Source organism: Haemaphysalis longicornis, unplaced genomic scaffold, assembly GCF_048455015.1.
Source record: "Haemaphysalis longicornis isolate Haplotype H1 unplaced genomic scaffold, Haemaphysalis longicornis Haplotype H1 scaffold_2, whole genome shotgun sequence".
Taxonomy (NCBI): domain Eukaryota; kingdom Metazoa; phylum Arthropoda; class Arachnida; order Ixodida; family Ixodidae; genus Haemaphysalis; species Haemaphysalis longicornis.
The window spans coordinates 188,554,103-188,569,061 of record NW_027526295.1 but is presented as its reverse complement, the minus strand read 5'-3'; the positions used below and the strand labels follow the sequence as shown (position 1 = coordinate 188,569,061).

Genomic DNA, 14,959 nt, shown 5'->3' with positions numbered 1-14,959 from the left:
TTTACGTAGCCATTAGTGCATTTATGAAGAAATGAATACTAATAATGGTAGTTTTATTCCTACTCAGAATGGGTGGAGACAAGCGTAGATCGCTGCCAAAAGCGCACGTCATTGTAGCCCATACCCAAATTTAGAAGCGTCCGACAAGTTTACGTAGCCGTTATTGCATCTAAGAACCCAAAACATCTGTCTAGACTTCGCTTCACTGCACTTATCCGCTCACAGCACCACCAAAACATTCAAAGCACTGAAGTAAACACGGTAAAAATAACGGGAGGCTGCGTAGTCCAATGCGCCGGCTCATTCCACTAACGAGGGGAGCGCCGAGTGCTGGCGCCACATGTCCAGTGGCCCGGTCCCTATAGTGCTTGCCACGCGCGACGTCCACCTCTCCCCTGCAATGTTTACGCGTGCATTGGGGGAGGGGGGCGTGCACGCGAATTCAGGTTTCACGCGGTACCCTTTGACACACCCGTTTCGCTGGGGGCGGCTTGAACATGGACGTCTCATGGCCAGATGCGACCTTACTGCTGTCCTCCGTGGTATAGCAGTATGCGGTGGTGTGTTAAACAGACAGTGCGGTCCCTACGCCACGGGAGAGAAATGGGTGACCTCATGTTTGTCCCCTAGAGAAAAACTGTAGTCCTTCCCAACTTCATTCAGCAAATCAGCTGGGGGTATGCTCGATCGCAAAATACATATCTGGGTTGTGTTTCGTGCAGGCCTTGCACTGTGCCCAGCTTCTCTGGCTATCCTTTTCAGAGCAGAGGGGCACTAATATATCTGTCTGAATTACATTCCATGACTTCCCAATCGAACCCAAACAGATCAGCCATAGTTTTCTTCATTATTATATTGAAATTCTTATATGTCTCATTGGAAGACTGACAGGGGACCCCGGCAACGACATGAATGATGCAAAAAACCGAGTGGTCCAAGAAGGCCAGAAACGAATCAAAGCATGCCAGCCATGTTTTAGAGATGACTAATGATTACCAAAGTTACCTAGGATTCATAAGCAATAAATAGGGACGATTAGTTGGATAAAGTGGTATAGAGGTGAGGCCAGATTAAGGTGGATTCAGATGAATGAGGGTTTATCGAGTGGGACTACAGTGAATAATTGGGTCCGAATATTGAATGATTAGTTATAGATAAGAATGATTAGAATGGTTAGTTGGTGGATGAAAGTAGATTGTGGAGAATAAAATTAGGGCGGATTAAAATATATTACGTAATCAGTATAACTTAACGCGGAGGACGCGGGTTCCGATGTATTACTGGGGATTAGGATGGATAAAACGCGATAAAATAGCGTGGCCGCTGGGTCGACGTGTAAACGTGCATATGACAGGCACTCGTCACAATAGTACTGCCACATAGGCAGAGCAGTTTTAAGATCGAAGAAAAATTCCAGTATTCTAAATGCGAGGTATTTTACTTTCGATGTACTTTTTTATTTTGCAACAAATTTGGCCTTCTTAAAAATTGGTACTGTTGCTGGGCATTTAAAACAGAACCAACAATAGCACAAAGGCCGCTCTTATCTAAACTCCTTTGCCCAGAAATTGTTCACTTTTGCAGTAGCAATATTAAATTTGTCATTTTCAGCAATAATAACGATTAAAATATCCGCCTAAAGAAAAATCAGCAGAGGGAGTTAGCTCTACAAAAAAGACGTTGTGGCGAGCTCATGGAGAACAAACATTTATTTCACCAAGCTTAGGATTACCCCGGCTTCGTGTTTTAGAACAGAAGGGTGGAATGTTTAAACTCAGAGCACCCATGAGTGGAAGCCATCATTGTTTGCTTGTCATGTCTCAGTATGCTGTCGCGGTGATACAGTTTGTCCTAAACTGAGAGGCTAGTTCGGTGACCGGCTACTGAGATTGCTGAGATGACTAATAGTTAAACGTTGTGGCAGCGCTGGAAACGACGGAACGCAGAAAGGAATACACAGGAGCAGCGCTTTCCTGGTGTATCCTTTTTGTATCCGGTCTTACATCACGGCCACTGTTAGTCACTTTTGTAGATTATGTTTATTTCACAACCAAATGGGAATGATGAATCCGCCATGAGCTGCTATCATCCTCATCGCTATCTATCATCGTCGACCGCTATCACCAAAACTGGTGAATCCACTTGAATGGGTGTGTTGTTAGGCGTCAATTCAGCCTTAACTTTAGGTGATCTTTACGCTGAGTCTAATGACAGGCCAATCAACGTCGAACTCATTGTACGTCAATTTGTGTGTATTAGTTCATGACGTTGTACCTTGAAGGGTAACGTTAACGCTAACGCAGTCCATCGCATACACTCGAATGGCACATCTGGCATACGCGCACTTCCCTCCAAGCCATAAACGTCCTTTTAAACAAAGGAGGACCTCAAGTTAGCACAGAACCTATTAGCAGGCAATGAGGTATTTTGATGAAAGGGTTCTGGTTACGTGCAGCCAAGAAGTTGAATGGCAGGTTTCTGACCGCAAGGATGTAGGGACGCCGCTCGGCTGACCTAAGTAATACGTAAATGTTTATCACGCATTAAGAATATGTGAACAGCTCTCGGCGTCAAAACTTCCATTGACAAAGGCACGGCATATGATCCATTGTGGACATCTTGCAGGGCCGAACAGTTGCTCTATAAGACTTTATCCCACTGGGGCGTAAAGTAGGGCCTGTTCCACGTCCATGCCGGATTACCGTTAGGCAACCAGTTGTAATAGCGTATGGGAATTTGCAAACTAGTTTCCTCCACACTCTGAAAATCCTAATTCGGACTTTGACATTCTTTTTAGGATGAGGTGCCCAGACGCATTGCTATCGGAACATTACTGGGGCTAGGCGGGACAAGGACGGAGAATTACACACACAAGTGAAGCATTCTTCGTTCTTGCCCCGCCTAGCGCCAGCAATGGTCCGAGTCGAAAACAAGCTAGCCCCATTTCAAGCTGTGGCATTGCCATCTTAGCGGCACGTATTGTAAGGCACCTTCTGCTTCTTACAACCCAGCTTTACTGGTCTAGATGCCATGGGCATGCTCCGTTTCATCAAATATTAAAGGAAACTGCTTATTGTTATAGTAAAAAATAAGCTTCACGCTTTCCAGGGTGAGTACTCAAAAAGTGATTTCCTTCTCAGGTGGAGACACTTCGGAAGAAGTGGTTCCCTGCCAAGGGCGTACCTGTTTCTTCCGACCGCAAGAACGGCGGCCTTCTCAAGACGTCGGAGCACCAGGCAGAAGAGGCCACACCACTTCTGGGCAACCACGGAGCTGACGACGAGGAGGCAGCTCATCCCGATTACACAAGCGGAATGGGTTCGAGAAGAGACTCAGCCATATCCGCCATTGAGAGGCGACGGAGGGATAGCATTCTCGTCTCAGAAAGTGGTACGGGAAGTGCTCTGCGCGCTCATTTTGGCGCATAGCTGGAACGGAGGGAAACAAACGTAAAACAGGGCAAGCGATATTGTGCGACGAAGTTTAGTGCGGGGTACATGGAACATCATTATGATAAGTGAAATTGAAAGCAATGCTTCTGTACTTGCCTAAATCCCAACCCAAACATCTAATGACAGCTTGACGGAGAAAATTTGGCAAAATATTTCAGGGGCTATTGTGTAGGATACATGAAACGTATGTCACACGAAGCAATCACAAAAGGTAGCGTGGCTTAAACCTGTGGTAACTTCTAGTTTCTTCATGACTCAATTCTCCTACTATCGTAATCAAATCTAGTTCAATGTAAGAAAGTCTGGTGCCTATCACCCAATATGCACTGGATTTGACAGCTTGGAAGACTCCATAAAAGTGCCGACGTTTAGTTTCGTTGGTATCAGGTTGTTACCAGCTCCAGCTTTAATATAAATTACTAAGTTACAGACTCCCGAAGCCGTTCCATCAGCCTCACATGGCTTTTCAAAAGCACCGTAAAATTGAGTTTACTAAGTTACAGACTCCCGAAGCCGTTCCATCAGCCTCACATGGCTTTTCAAAAGCACCGTAAAATTGAGTTAACAGCGTTATATTTGTCTCTTGAGATAGAACTGTACTCCTACATAATTTCATTAAGCTAATTCACACGGAAGTACTCGAAATTCGGAACTAACAGCGATCTTGTTTACTTTGCCGTGCTCATTTTCACAGCCCCCAGGTTAACACGCCCGTCAAAAATAGAAATATACACATTTTCCAACCCAATTTATACCAATAAAATTTCGTACACCGGAAGACGAGCCGTCACTTACCTCGGCACGTACTACGAAAGTGTGGAACGAATAGCCTGAACTTGTTTTACATTGTACTATCGGCGTCAAATGAAACGCGAACACGAAAATATGAACCTGAACACACAAATAGCGCGATTTTCTTTCCATGCAAGCCAAAATGACGCGTGGATTAGTTACAAAAACAAAGTTGGGAAAAGTGGATTTCCAGACATACCAATCGCATTCCATTATATGAACTCTACGAACAGTATTTTTCAATTTTGCACGTTCTGGTTTCTATTTTCGTGTTCGCGTTTCATTTGACGCCGATAGTGCATGATATGATAAAACCAATTCCACTCCAATCAGTGTCCAATACAATCGAACGGAGGTCTACACACCCAGTCTTCTGTCTAGTTTTTTCCATTGATCTCTAATTCAAAACTTAAGCAACTATTATGTCAAGCAGGATGCCATGTAAGGAAGAGCTGCGGTGATGTATCTATAACTAATAGACTGACAATTAACATAAAAGGTTTTGAAGATGATTTTTTTTCTGCAGGACGTAATGCGTAAAGTGCTCAAAAATTGTCGCCAGCCTATGAATCAAGGTAAACAAGAGGCCACGTTAGAATGCAGCCTTTACAACAGTAGCTATTATGCAAGTGTATTGGAATATGTGTAACAATATGTATTGTATGTTTAAAAATTGGAACATCTAAAAGAATGTAAAAACTTCTTCAGCGTTTTATATCCTTAGCAATATCTACTCATAGTAGTAACTTGTACTCCAATGAACGATACGATGGATGACGATTCCAGTATTCTGTACGCCATTCTCTGGCTGTTGGAGATAAAATGCCTCTTTTATTTGTCATTTTTGACTACTGATAAGTGCTCTAAAGGATCCCCGTGTTTTATTTGCTAATAAAATTTATATCGGGAGAGCAGTATTGGAATGCCCCGGGTGGCTTGAAACCGACCTTAACCGACAGATAAGGTACACTAAAGTTTTCAGGCCCCCCAAAGCGGTAGTCTTCCTTGAGGTATGCATAACAGACGTCGCTTTTACCGAAGCTACCATTCTGATGCGCAGAACAGCGCTTTGATTCCATAAATTCTTTACTGATCTAATGGGGCATCGTCCCCTCTCTCCACTGCCTTTAGTGGACAGGATGGTGAAGCAGGAGGAAGAGGAGAGCCTCTGGTCTATGCCTCGCGAAGGCTCGTTCAGCCAAATCATGTGGGTGCTCTTCTGGCCTGTCCGATTCCTGCTGCACTTCACGGTGCCGGACTGCCGCCGGCCATCGATGCGAAAGTGGTTCCCGCTCACCTTCACGCTCTCTGTGGTCTGGATCGGAGGAGTGTCCTACGTTGCTGTCTGGATGGTCACCATCATCGGTTACACCCTCGGCATCCCGGATTCCGTTGCAGGGATCACGCTCTTGGCCGCCGGTACCAGCATCCCGGAGGTCATTTCAAGCGTCATTGTGGCGCGAAGCGGTGAGGCTTCTGGTTCCTACAACTCGCCCTGCCCTTTACCTCCCCTTGCGTTCGCTGTTGCATTAAAGCAATGAGCAGAATTCTGATAGCCTTGTCAAAGAGCAGCGACTGAGCAATTCTATACATCAGTGTTGCAGTCTTGTACCGATGTTTCAGCAACGTTTTTGATTGTTTTGCTATAGCTAATTGCCTTTAGAAGACGGATGTATAATACATAATAGGAAAATTATGGTAATACAAGGTGTAGTGATCAGCAGCTTGTGGAATGCGCACCATTCAAATGCCAACTAAACATTGATAACTTGCATCAGCATGTGAACGTGCACCAGCACATTAATTTGCTAAGCATCTACTCGGCACATGAGCTTACACAAAGTGCCGTCATTGTCAACTGCACGGAGCATCCATCTTGGCCATGGGCTGTGTCAGAAAATACTTGTGAGTAAAATTACTTGCTTTAACGAAACATGATTGTATTTCGCTATTACATGGATTTCCCTTGCTATGTTTTGAATATTTCTAAGCTGCATTACTGGCTATTCCAGACCACAATACTATTATTCTCTGCCATTGTGGGGCTTACTTAATAGATAACTTGCTTTTAAACATTTTTGAATACGAATGAGAGCTTCGAAAACATACATTCCCAGGCCTTTGCATTCTTCGTACAAATGTTCTTACGCCATGTTAACAGCCATACACCGAATTTCAGTAGGGAAGGAGGGGTTGTGACTGACCTGACTGGTCGACTAAAGGAGTGAGAGTATGACTCCCCTCATATGTTAGTCATGTTACATGGGACTCCCCAATGATGAAGAGAGTAGATTTGAGTCATGTCCTGACCCTTTGACTGTAACGGCCCCGTTTGTGTGGCGCCATAAGAAACAGCCCTTTCGTCCAGCTTTTCACCAACGTAAAAATCGGTACGGAAAGCTGTATTATGACCCCCCGTGTCAAACTTAGGATACTGAGGGGCAGAAAGAACGGTTCAAAAACTCGCTACCAATGAGGGGAAGTGGAACTTCATTTTGCTTTTCTCCAACTCGCACAGGGGTGAATAAGGAGCGTATCGGGTGCCTACTCGTTGTTATCAAAGGGGCAAATGGCATCGTCATAAGTAACGCTTACTTCACTCCTCATACGCCTGATATCGGGAAGATACGCCGTACGACTACCGTCTGCGACTGCATGAACATGCCGCATATTGTTACATTGGGGTAGGCATCCCCGAACCGGGCTCCATCGCCTCCTTTATGTAGTGGTAGCGTGGTGGACGTGCCGCGAGCAGAAGCAGCTGCCTTTGTTTGACGACAAAAAATTGAAGGCAAATTTAATGTTTTCCGCATCGCGACGATACAGGAACAGCACCCTTCCGGGTGAGCTTACAGCATGACTCGAACAGAGCAACAGCCGGATCCGATGCTGTCACCGAGCAAGCATAAGGTAGGAGGTGAAACGAGGCTTCCTAGCGCGCCCAGATGTCACAAGCGCTTGTCATAGGTTAAGCTGGCGGCGTCTGCCACGGGTGAAGACACTGCGCGTCCACCGCGATCGGCATTTCACTCGGCAGCCACGGAATGAGTTTCGGCCGCTATCGTTTCGTCCATCAGGCCCCACTACGAACTTCTTCGCCGTCACAGCTACAAAGCTTTGCCGTCCGCCTTGGGTTTTATTGCGACATTATGTAGTCGCTCGCCCGCTCTTGCCGCAAAGGGCCATTTGGCTTCCTATGTATTCTTGCTCCGTAGATGCTGTCGACCGAATGAAACAAGCTTGAAGAGAACGCGTATTTATACCCCGAAGCTCCAGTGGCCAAACAGCTTTCACAGTGCTTTGCACGCGACACGGAAAAAGTACAGACACACAAGAACACTCTTTGCCGGTCTTGTCATAGCAGGCGCACGTTCAGTCTCAGAGGGAAGGGGGGGGGAGCATATTTAAAAACCTTAAGCACAAAATAATTTTTTTTCCTGTTACAGGTGGTAACTGTCCTAGGCAATATTCCCTTCTCTGCTTTTCGTCCACCAGCATTCTAATCTTTTCGTCGCCTCGACAGCCTTGAAGTTAAATTCCTCTGTGCTACCCCTAAATCCTAGGCCTTCCGGAACCAGAATATTTCCCTCATGTAGATTTGGATGGACACCCTCCCATTATAGCACTATGTGCCGCATAGTTGGTTTCTTTTCGCAGGCGACGCATACCCCATCATTTTGTAAATACTTCCCCACAAGTTCTTAGTTTGCAAGCAATCTGCTGTAGACTCAAAAAGCAACGCACTGCCCTTGTAATTTTCGTAGAAAGTTTTCTTTCCGACGACCAGTTGCTCAGTCCTGCACATCTCTAGCGACGTTTTAGCTTCCAATTTTTCTCTTCAGTTAATCGTTTCTATCTGCCTTGACACTTTTTTTGGTTACTTAGTCTGTTTTGTACTCTACAAAGTTCTTCCCGTTTTCCATGGTTAGCCTTCTATAGTCTTCCTTCGCCACTGCGTGTCCACGTTTTTCAAGTATAGGTACCTAAAAACCTTAGCGTCCACCTACGTTGCTCTATTGCTCTCAACCTCATATGAAAACATATTTTACTCTGCGCTTCTCGAACTTCAAACGACACCGAGCGCATATCTCCCTGCACTGCTTCATTAGTTGTTTTACATGCGTGCCTGAGGCCAAACGGCCTACCGTTCTCTGGTTCACTTCAAGGACTGATAGAACATCTGATTTTAAGCAGAGTACAGCATTCGCAAATGTGAGGCCCGGAACCATTACTCTTTTCCACATTCCTCTCACTACTTCATAATTGTTATATCCCACAGAGCTCTATGCTTCATTATAGCTGCGTTTCGCTTTCCTTTACCCTTAAGTTGCTCCTAGGAAGCTCTTAAGTAGTTAACCCCTTGGTTTATCCACACTCCCAAATATTTATATTCCTTCACTCTGGGTAATTCGCCTTGCTGGATAGACACTGCGTCAGCGGTAGCATAATTGAAACCATTATTCCCGATTTTTCATCCCCGGAATGCGCTGTTGTACCGCTTCTCCTTGCAGCATATGTGTTAGGCTGAACCCTGCTTAACTTTCTTCTAGTTTCTTATCTTACCCTGCCATGTCAAGTATAAACAGTATTGGGCTCAAAGGGTATCCCTGTTTCAGTCTCCGATGTGTGTTGACCTGCTGGGTGCATTTCTCTCCTTCCCATTTAAGGTGCACTCTATTGTCATTATAGATTAGTATAAGGGACAGTATTAACTCGTCATCTAACCCCTGGAGTTTCAGCATTCTCCACAGCAGTTATCTGTTTACGTTGTCATATGTCCCTTTAATGTCCAAGAACGTAATCCATAATGGTTTATCCTGAGCTTTCGCAATTTCAATGCATTGCGTTATCACGAACAAATTATCATCCAATCGCCTGTCTTGTCTAAATCCATTCCGAACTTACCCAAGTAGTTCATTTTCTTCCCTCCATGCTTGAATTTCTGATTTTATCGCCTGTATTACGAATCTATACACCACTGCCGTTACTGTGAGTGGTCTGTATGAATCAATACTGGATTTGTTGCCTCTGCCTTTATATATTTAATTTATCCTACTTTCTAGTTAGTCCTCCGTTATATGTTTGGTTTGTATCACCTCATCTATTGCCCTAATAAACAATGTCTTACTTTTAGGTCCAAGAAGGTTGATCAGTTGCATTGGCATTCCGTCGGGGCCCACTGCGGTCTGGGGGGAAACCTTTCGCTCTGGTTTTTTCCAATCAAGTTTGCTAAAATATATTTCCCTTTCCGCAGTCTTCTGTGGCGCTGATGTTATCGGTGAAGGCTTCCCTACCACCATTGCCCTAAACTTCTCACTAATCACTCGATGAATATGCGCCAACGTGTGCTCTCCTTCAAAATGTCTCCCCTCTTCATCAATCAAGAATTTTTGATGGATATCGTTTTTTAAGCTTAGTAATTTTACATGGTTCCGAAACTTCTTGGATACGCTTTTGTCCTTCTTCTGTATTTCTTCCATCCATTGTTCGCTTTTCTGCTTTATAATTGCTTGCACCAGATCTGCACTTCTAGTTTTTTCCCCCGGTAGATATCCCAAGTTTCCTTAACTCCCTCCGGTTCCATACCAGTTCTTTTTGTTTCTCTGTGTTCTCTCGATGCCTTTTTTTGGTGGTCAGTAGCCTCTTTTATTTCCTTATTCCACCAGCTTCCCGGCTTTCTCTACCCTTTCCATCGGTTTCGTTGCTTTGCTTCATTCATCTTACCCTTTGTGAACGCAATCATTTTGTCGTAATCCCAATTTTTGTCGGGGTATTTATTGATTTCATGTTCCATCCTATCAGCGACGATCTTTAACTGCTCATTGTTCAAATGAGTTTCTTTCGTCGTACCTATTTCTAAATTTGTCCGGGAATCGCCTCCGAAGTGCAAGGTAAGCCGCTTGTGGTCACTTCCTGAGCTGTCTGTTGCATTTCCACCTAAACTCGTTTTCCGCAACCTTTCGTATACTGTCTGTGATACTAGACTATAGTCTATGCTGGACTGTCTGTTACCGTTTTGCCACGTTGTTTGTCCGTCACACTTGCTTTCCATGTTTAGTATTACAAGCCGGTTTTCCTGACATAGATCTAGTATCACTACAGAACCGTTGAGGTCTGTGTAACCTTCTATGTGGGCATTCATATCTTCATCTAACATTATTTCACGCGAATCTATGAACTCGTTTATATCTCTTCACAAACAGTTTACCATTTCCTCATTTTCCTCCCTAGCACTACTTCTGGTTAACAGATACACCACTCCTAACCATGTATTTCCCCCCGCTATGGTGCCTCTAACACATAGATGCTCTTTACAGCTTTCATGCACTCTCTGCCAGTCGGTCCCTTGTTTAATGAGCATGCCAACACCTCTCCCTCTCTTCATTCCTGTTCTCGAGGAAGGCAGGCTTTCCTCGAGGAAGGCAGGCTTTCCTGCTGCACAGCAGACCTTCCCCGCACTACACTAAACTTTCAGCCCGCGCGTCCAGGGCAGCGGCGCGCTGAATCGTAACAACGTGCTCTTGTGGTGGATCCACAGTGTTGCCACAACTTTGTCTCCTCACATACGTATTTCATTTGTAGCATGTATACTCTAGCCAGCGCAATAGCCCTAATTTCCATGCTTGTTGAACAAATACGAACATCGCGAACTTGTCCCGATGTTCGATGCCGCGTCGTTTAATGCTTAGAGATATAACGTGGTGCGGAGTGTGCCTTAAACGAATAACAGTTAAAATCAGGTTTGTGAAAGTCACCGGGAACCGCGAAATATTTCGTTCAATCGAGAACTGCAAAAAATTGGGAATGAAATTTTACATGCAGTTGATTCTATAAACTCTATGTTTAAGGAAGGCTCATCCCAGCAGCTATTATGACATCGTAATTTCGGCGTCCGAGGCCCTCGCCAGTCGATGATTTAGCAATTCGCTGAAGTCTGCGGTGAAAATAAGCCAGAGAGGGCTTGCGCTGAAGTCGTCGCTCCCCAACACACGCGCAAAACAGCGCTTTTTGTTGTACCACTTCTCCGCTGAGCGGAACGTTCTTAGTTTCATATCTTTGAACCAGGTAAACAGGGTTTCCTCCAAATTCTCGTGCGGGGTGCTCTTGAGGTTATTTTTCTTCGACGGAATTTCAGACGAAGTGGCATGGATGATGCGGTCCTTTCACTTCAAGATTGTAGAAAGCGTGCCGCCTGGAACGCCGTCTTCTGCGGCCACGGGACTGCTCAATTTAGCTCCAAGATCTCGGCAAAAACAAAAATAGGTGTCTGGTTCGTTTTTCTGACATGGTGCAATAATCTCCATGGCGTTCTGGTGAGACCCATTCGAAAGTGCTCCTATTTTAACTGTATGTTTCTCGACATACTTCTTCAAAGAGGGAATGGCGATTAATGCATTTCGTTAGTTCGACACCATAAAAGCATTGATCCGTGTATGCACCTGCGGGGTAATTTTGATTTGTTCGTTAGATTGAGTTTTCACTGTATTTCTAAAAACAGTGCGCAAACAAAGTCGGTGCCCCTTACGACATGGCGAGAGCTGTAATAACCAAGCTAGCAATAACGGATGTTTCAGCTAACTTGGCTTTCCAAACTAAATGGCCAACGCTTGGCTCGAAACGTACGTTAACTTGCCAGGGGCATATTTCGCCTGATGACTTCTGCAACGTACTTTAGCCTATTCTGGCTGAGTTGAGAAGGGACAGTATGCTTCCCTTTCTTCTTTCTCACGCCATGCCTGTCGTCCTTAATGTTATTTTCGCCGTAAAATTGATTTTCAATGTATGTGTCTTGTAAACACCCGAATGAATCTAGAGAAACGTATTTCAACTACCCGAATAGCATGTACACGTCTTGATTCTATGCAAAACCCGCAGTTTTGTCCCGGTGTGTATTAACAATGGATACCGATGTGTAACACTCCCTCGTGTTGGTTTCATTATTAGTTGAGGTGTTAGAATGTCGAAACGGGAAATATTTACATTGCCGCTGGTGTGGACAGACACGCGAATGCAGCTAGGACGCCAGGCAACACATTTACCGCTGCTTCCAGCAACTTTTTTTATTTATGGGAATGAAACCCTTTAAAAAGGACATATGAACATTACAAAATAGCTGATTAATGAATCAAGTGACTGTAAGACACTCGAAACAATCTTCCTAAACCTTTTCCGGAGGAAGGCTGCGGAAAAGTGAGATACCTGCAATCTGGGAGATGAAATTGTTGTTCCATAGTTTGTAATACTTTATGAAGAGCATGGGATGGTTCACAGCAGTAAGAATGACTAAGAGTGATTCCAGTGTCCGATAAAAGTTTAAGATAAAAATTAATCGCGAGAATCAGGTGGAGCTGCAAACCTCAGCACCAAATGGAGTCATTCAAATTGTTTCTTGGTTGAAAATGATTATTGCGGGATTGAAATTCATGGACGGTAATCAATTTGTCAAGGGTAATTGTAATAATCTCGATCAATTTCCCTTTTGGGGGAACTGCCGCTGGGTTAGCTTTTGTTTTACAAACACCAACTTCTCGGTAAGCATGAACTACACCGTACAGTAGGCATGCAGAAGTTTTCGCGCTTGAAGCTGGCACTTATGTTTCATGGGCTAAATTAAATAGCTACACATATAAATTTAAGCCAGAAACCGTCGCAAATTAATTATAGCTGGCTCCTAATGTTTGTCTGGCCCCATCGTATTATCCCCAGTAGCTAGACGATCTGGTCTTTCGCAGTTAGCTGTCACTGCCGGGGGGTACAGCCGGAATTAATTATTCGTTTATTAAGCCTTAATACCGCTGCGTACAATTTAAAAGCGTAACCTTTAAAATATCTTCTTGGCGTCAGGATGATCGTGTTTGTGTCTTAGAATGAGCAACCTTTAGGATGGCCAAGATGTGTTATGTCCGCTGCCGTATGACGACGTTTCTGTGTCTCATTCTGTTCGCATTTCTTTTTGCACAAAATAGGTCTGGGAAACATGGCCATCTGCAACCTGCTTGGCAGCAACATCTTCGACGTGCTCTTCTGTCTCGGTGTTCCGTGGCTGTTCAAGGCGCTGTTCGCTTCCACATCCCATGAGGTCTATATCAACAGCACCGCTATGACCTACACCAGTGTTACACTACTCTCCACCGTATTTCTTCTGTTTTTCACATTTGTGCTCACGCACTGGACGCTTAACTACAAAGTGGGAATCGCCTGCGTCATCATGTACGTTATCTTCATCGTACTAGCATGCCTGTACGAGCTCAACGTCTTCGGACCCTTCAACCCGCCTACCTGCACGTAGATGAAGCAGGCGTTGCTGCTGGCTCAACCAAAGGTCTATGAATGTTCCCGTGCGCCGGACTGTCTTTACATGCGCAGTGCTCGTTGCGTAAGCAAGTCGTCAGAGATATAGCGAAATGGACGCAGCTGAAGTGTTATTGGTGGTATGTGTTGGTGTTGCCAAGAACCCGGTGCCTATGAAGGACGTACTTTTACCACAGAAATTGGTGCCTTGTGCTGGCTTTTTTATCAATTTTATGAAGTCGTGTGAATTTATAACTGGAAAATGTTCGGTTGAATACTCAATGCTCTTTCGAATGCATTCTTGGACGGGGATCCTAATGAATGTTAGCTTTGATCACAACCCAGGTATCCTTTTCACACAGCCGTAATTTAACCTTTTAGATTGTTAGCCATTTCGGAGTGAGATCAAATATTTATTATCGGCAGCACAATTCTTCTTTATGCTTCCTCAAGGCAAAGCCTTGAAGTGTTCTTGAATTGCAATGACAAGGGACCTCCTAAACGTATTTAGAAATTAATACAATTTTACTGTTAATATTTTCACATCCATAGTCGCAATACTTTTCTGTAGCTTGTAACTTTGGGGACCAAATTTGCAAGATATTTATTTTTTCGCAGTCTTTTTACATGGTTTCCAGAAGTTTCAAGATGAACACAGATTGTATTTTAAGAACTAATACAAAGATGAAAACCATGTGAATACACATGCGCCTGTAGCTTTTATGGCGTTCATTACATCGTTTTGGGTGTTGCTATGTCATTCTCTTTTATGCCAGTACTGGGTGTTTTCAACGGTGTATGTGAACAAGGCCACAGAAATAAATGAAAACTTCCCGCTGTTGGCTTATGTTGTGTTCTCCAAGGTAGAAACAGCGTGAAGTGTACATGAAAATATTTCAGGCACAAAAAGGGAACAGTACTCTGCAAGTTCTGCTCCCCTCAGTGTAGTTCCTTGAGAAGGAACACTGCGCCTTAAAGCAATGTTGGAAAAATTGCGTGCAAGGTCTGCACTGAGTTGAAGACGAATAGAAGCTGTTTACAAGGCCTCTCAAAGCAGCAAACTACAGAACATCGTTTGGGAGCCACTCCAAGGCGTACGGCACGACGGCCAGATCGCTTTTTTTCCCTACGCTCTTTATATGCCATTGCTCGCAATTTCTGAATGTCTTCACTACACGTAAAAGTGAACAATGCCGCCCAGTTTGCGATTTCTAGGTCACACTACTCGTACTACAAAATATTACATGAGCGCTGAGTGGCTTTTAAATGTATATTAATCCTTTCGCATTCCCAACTTCCATTGGCCTAGGCGTCCTTGGATCGTTATGGCTCCTTGCTAGATTACGATGCTATGTTAGCCCAGTGCTCTATCTTGCGGACATGGTCTAGCACTGTCTGATGGCTTGATAGAGGGATAATTTGAA

The 14,959-nt window shown here is 44.3% G+C and overlaps 1 protein-coding gene across 2 annotated transcripts in view; it reads left to right on the top strand.

Moving 5' to 3' along the window:
* Zyd (sodium/potassium/calcium exchanger zydeco) overlaps positions 1 to 14,372 on the top strand; it is a 53,007-nt gene extending 38,635 nt beyond the window's left edge. For both annotated transcript variants that reach the window (XM_077698927.1, XM_077698928.1), the window contains exons 7-9: positions 3,141 to 3,390; positions 5,376 to 5,711; positions 13,211 to 14,372. In XM_077698927.1, the coding sequence (XP_077555053.1) occupies positions 3,141 to 3,390; positions 5,376 to 5,711; positions 13,211 to 13,533 (909 nt within the window). In that variant the 3' untranslated portion in view covers positions 13,534 to 14,372. The remainder of the gene's footprint in view (positions 1 to 3,140; positions 3,391 to 5,375; positions 5,712 to 13,210) is intronic.
* The last annotated feature ends 587 nt before the right edge of the window (positions 14,373 to 14,959 follow it).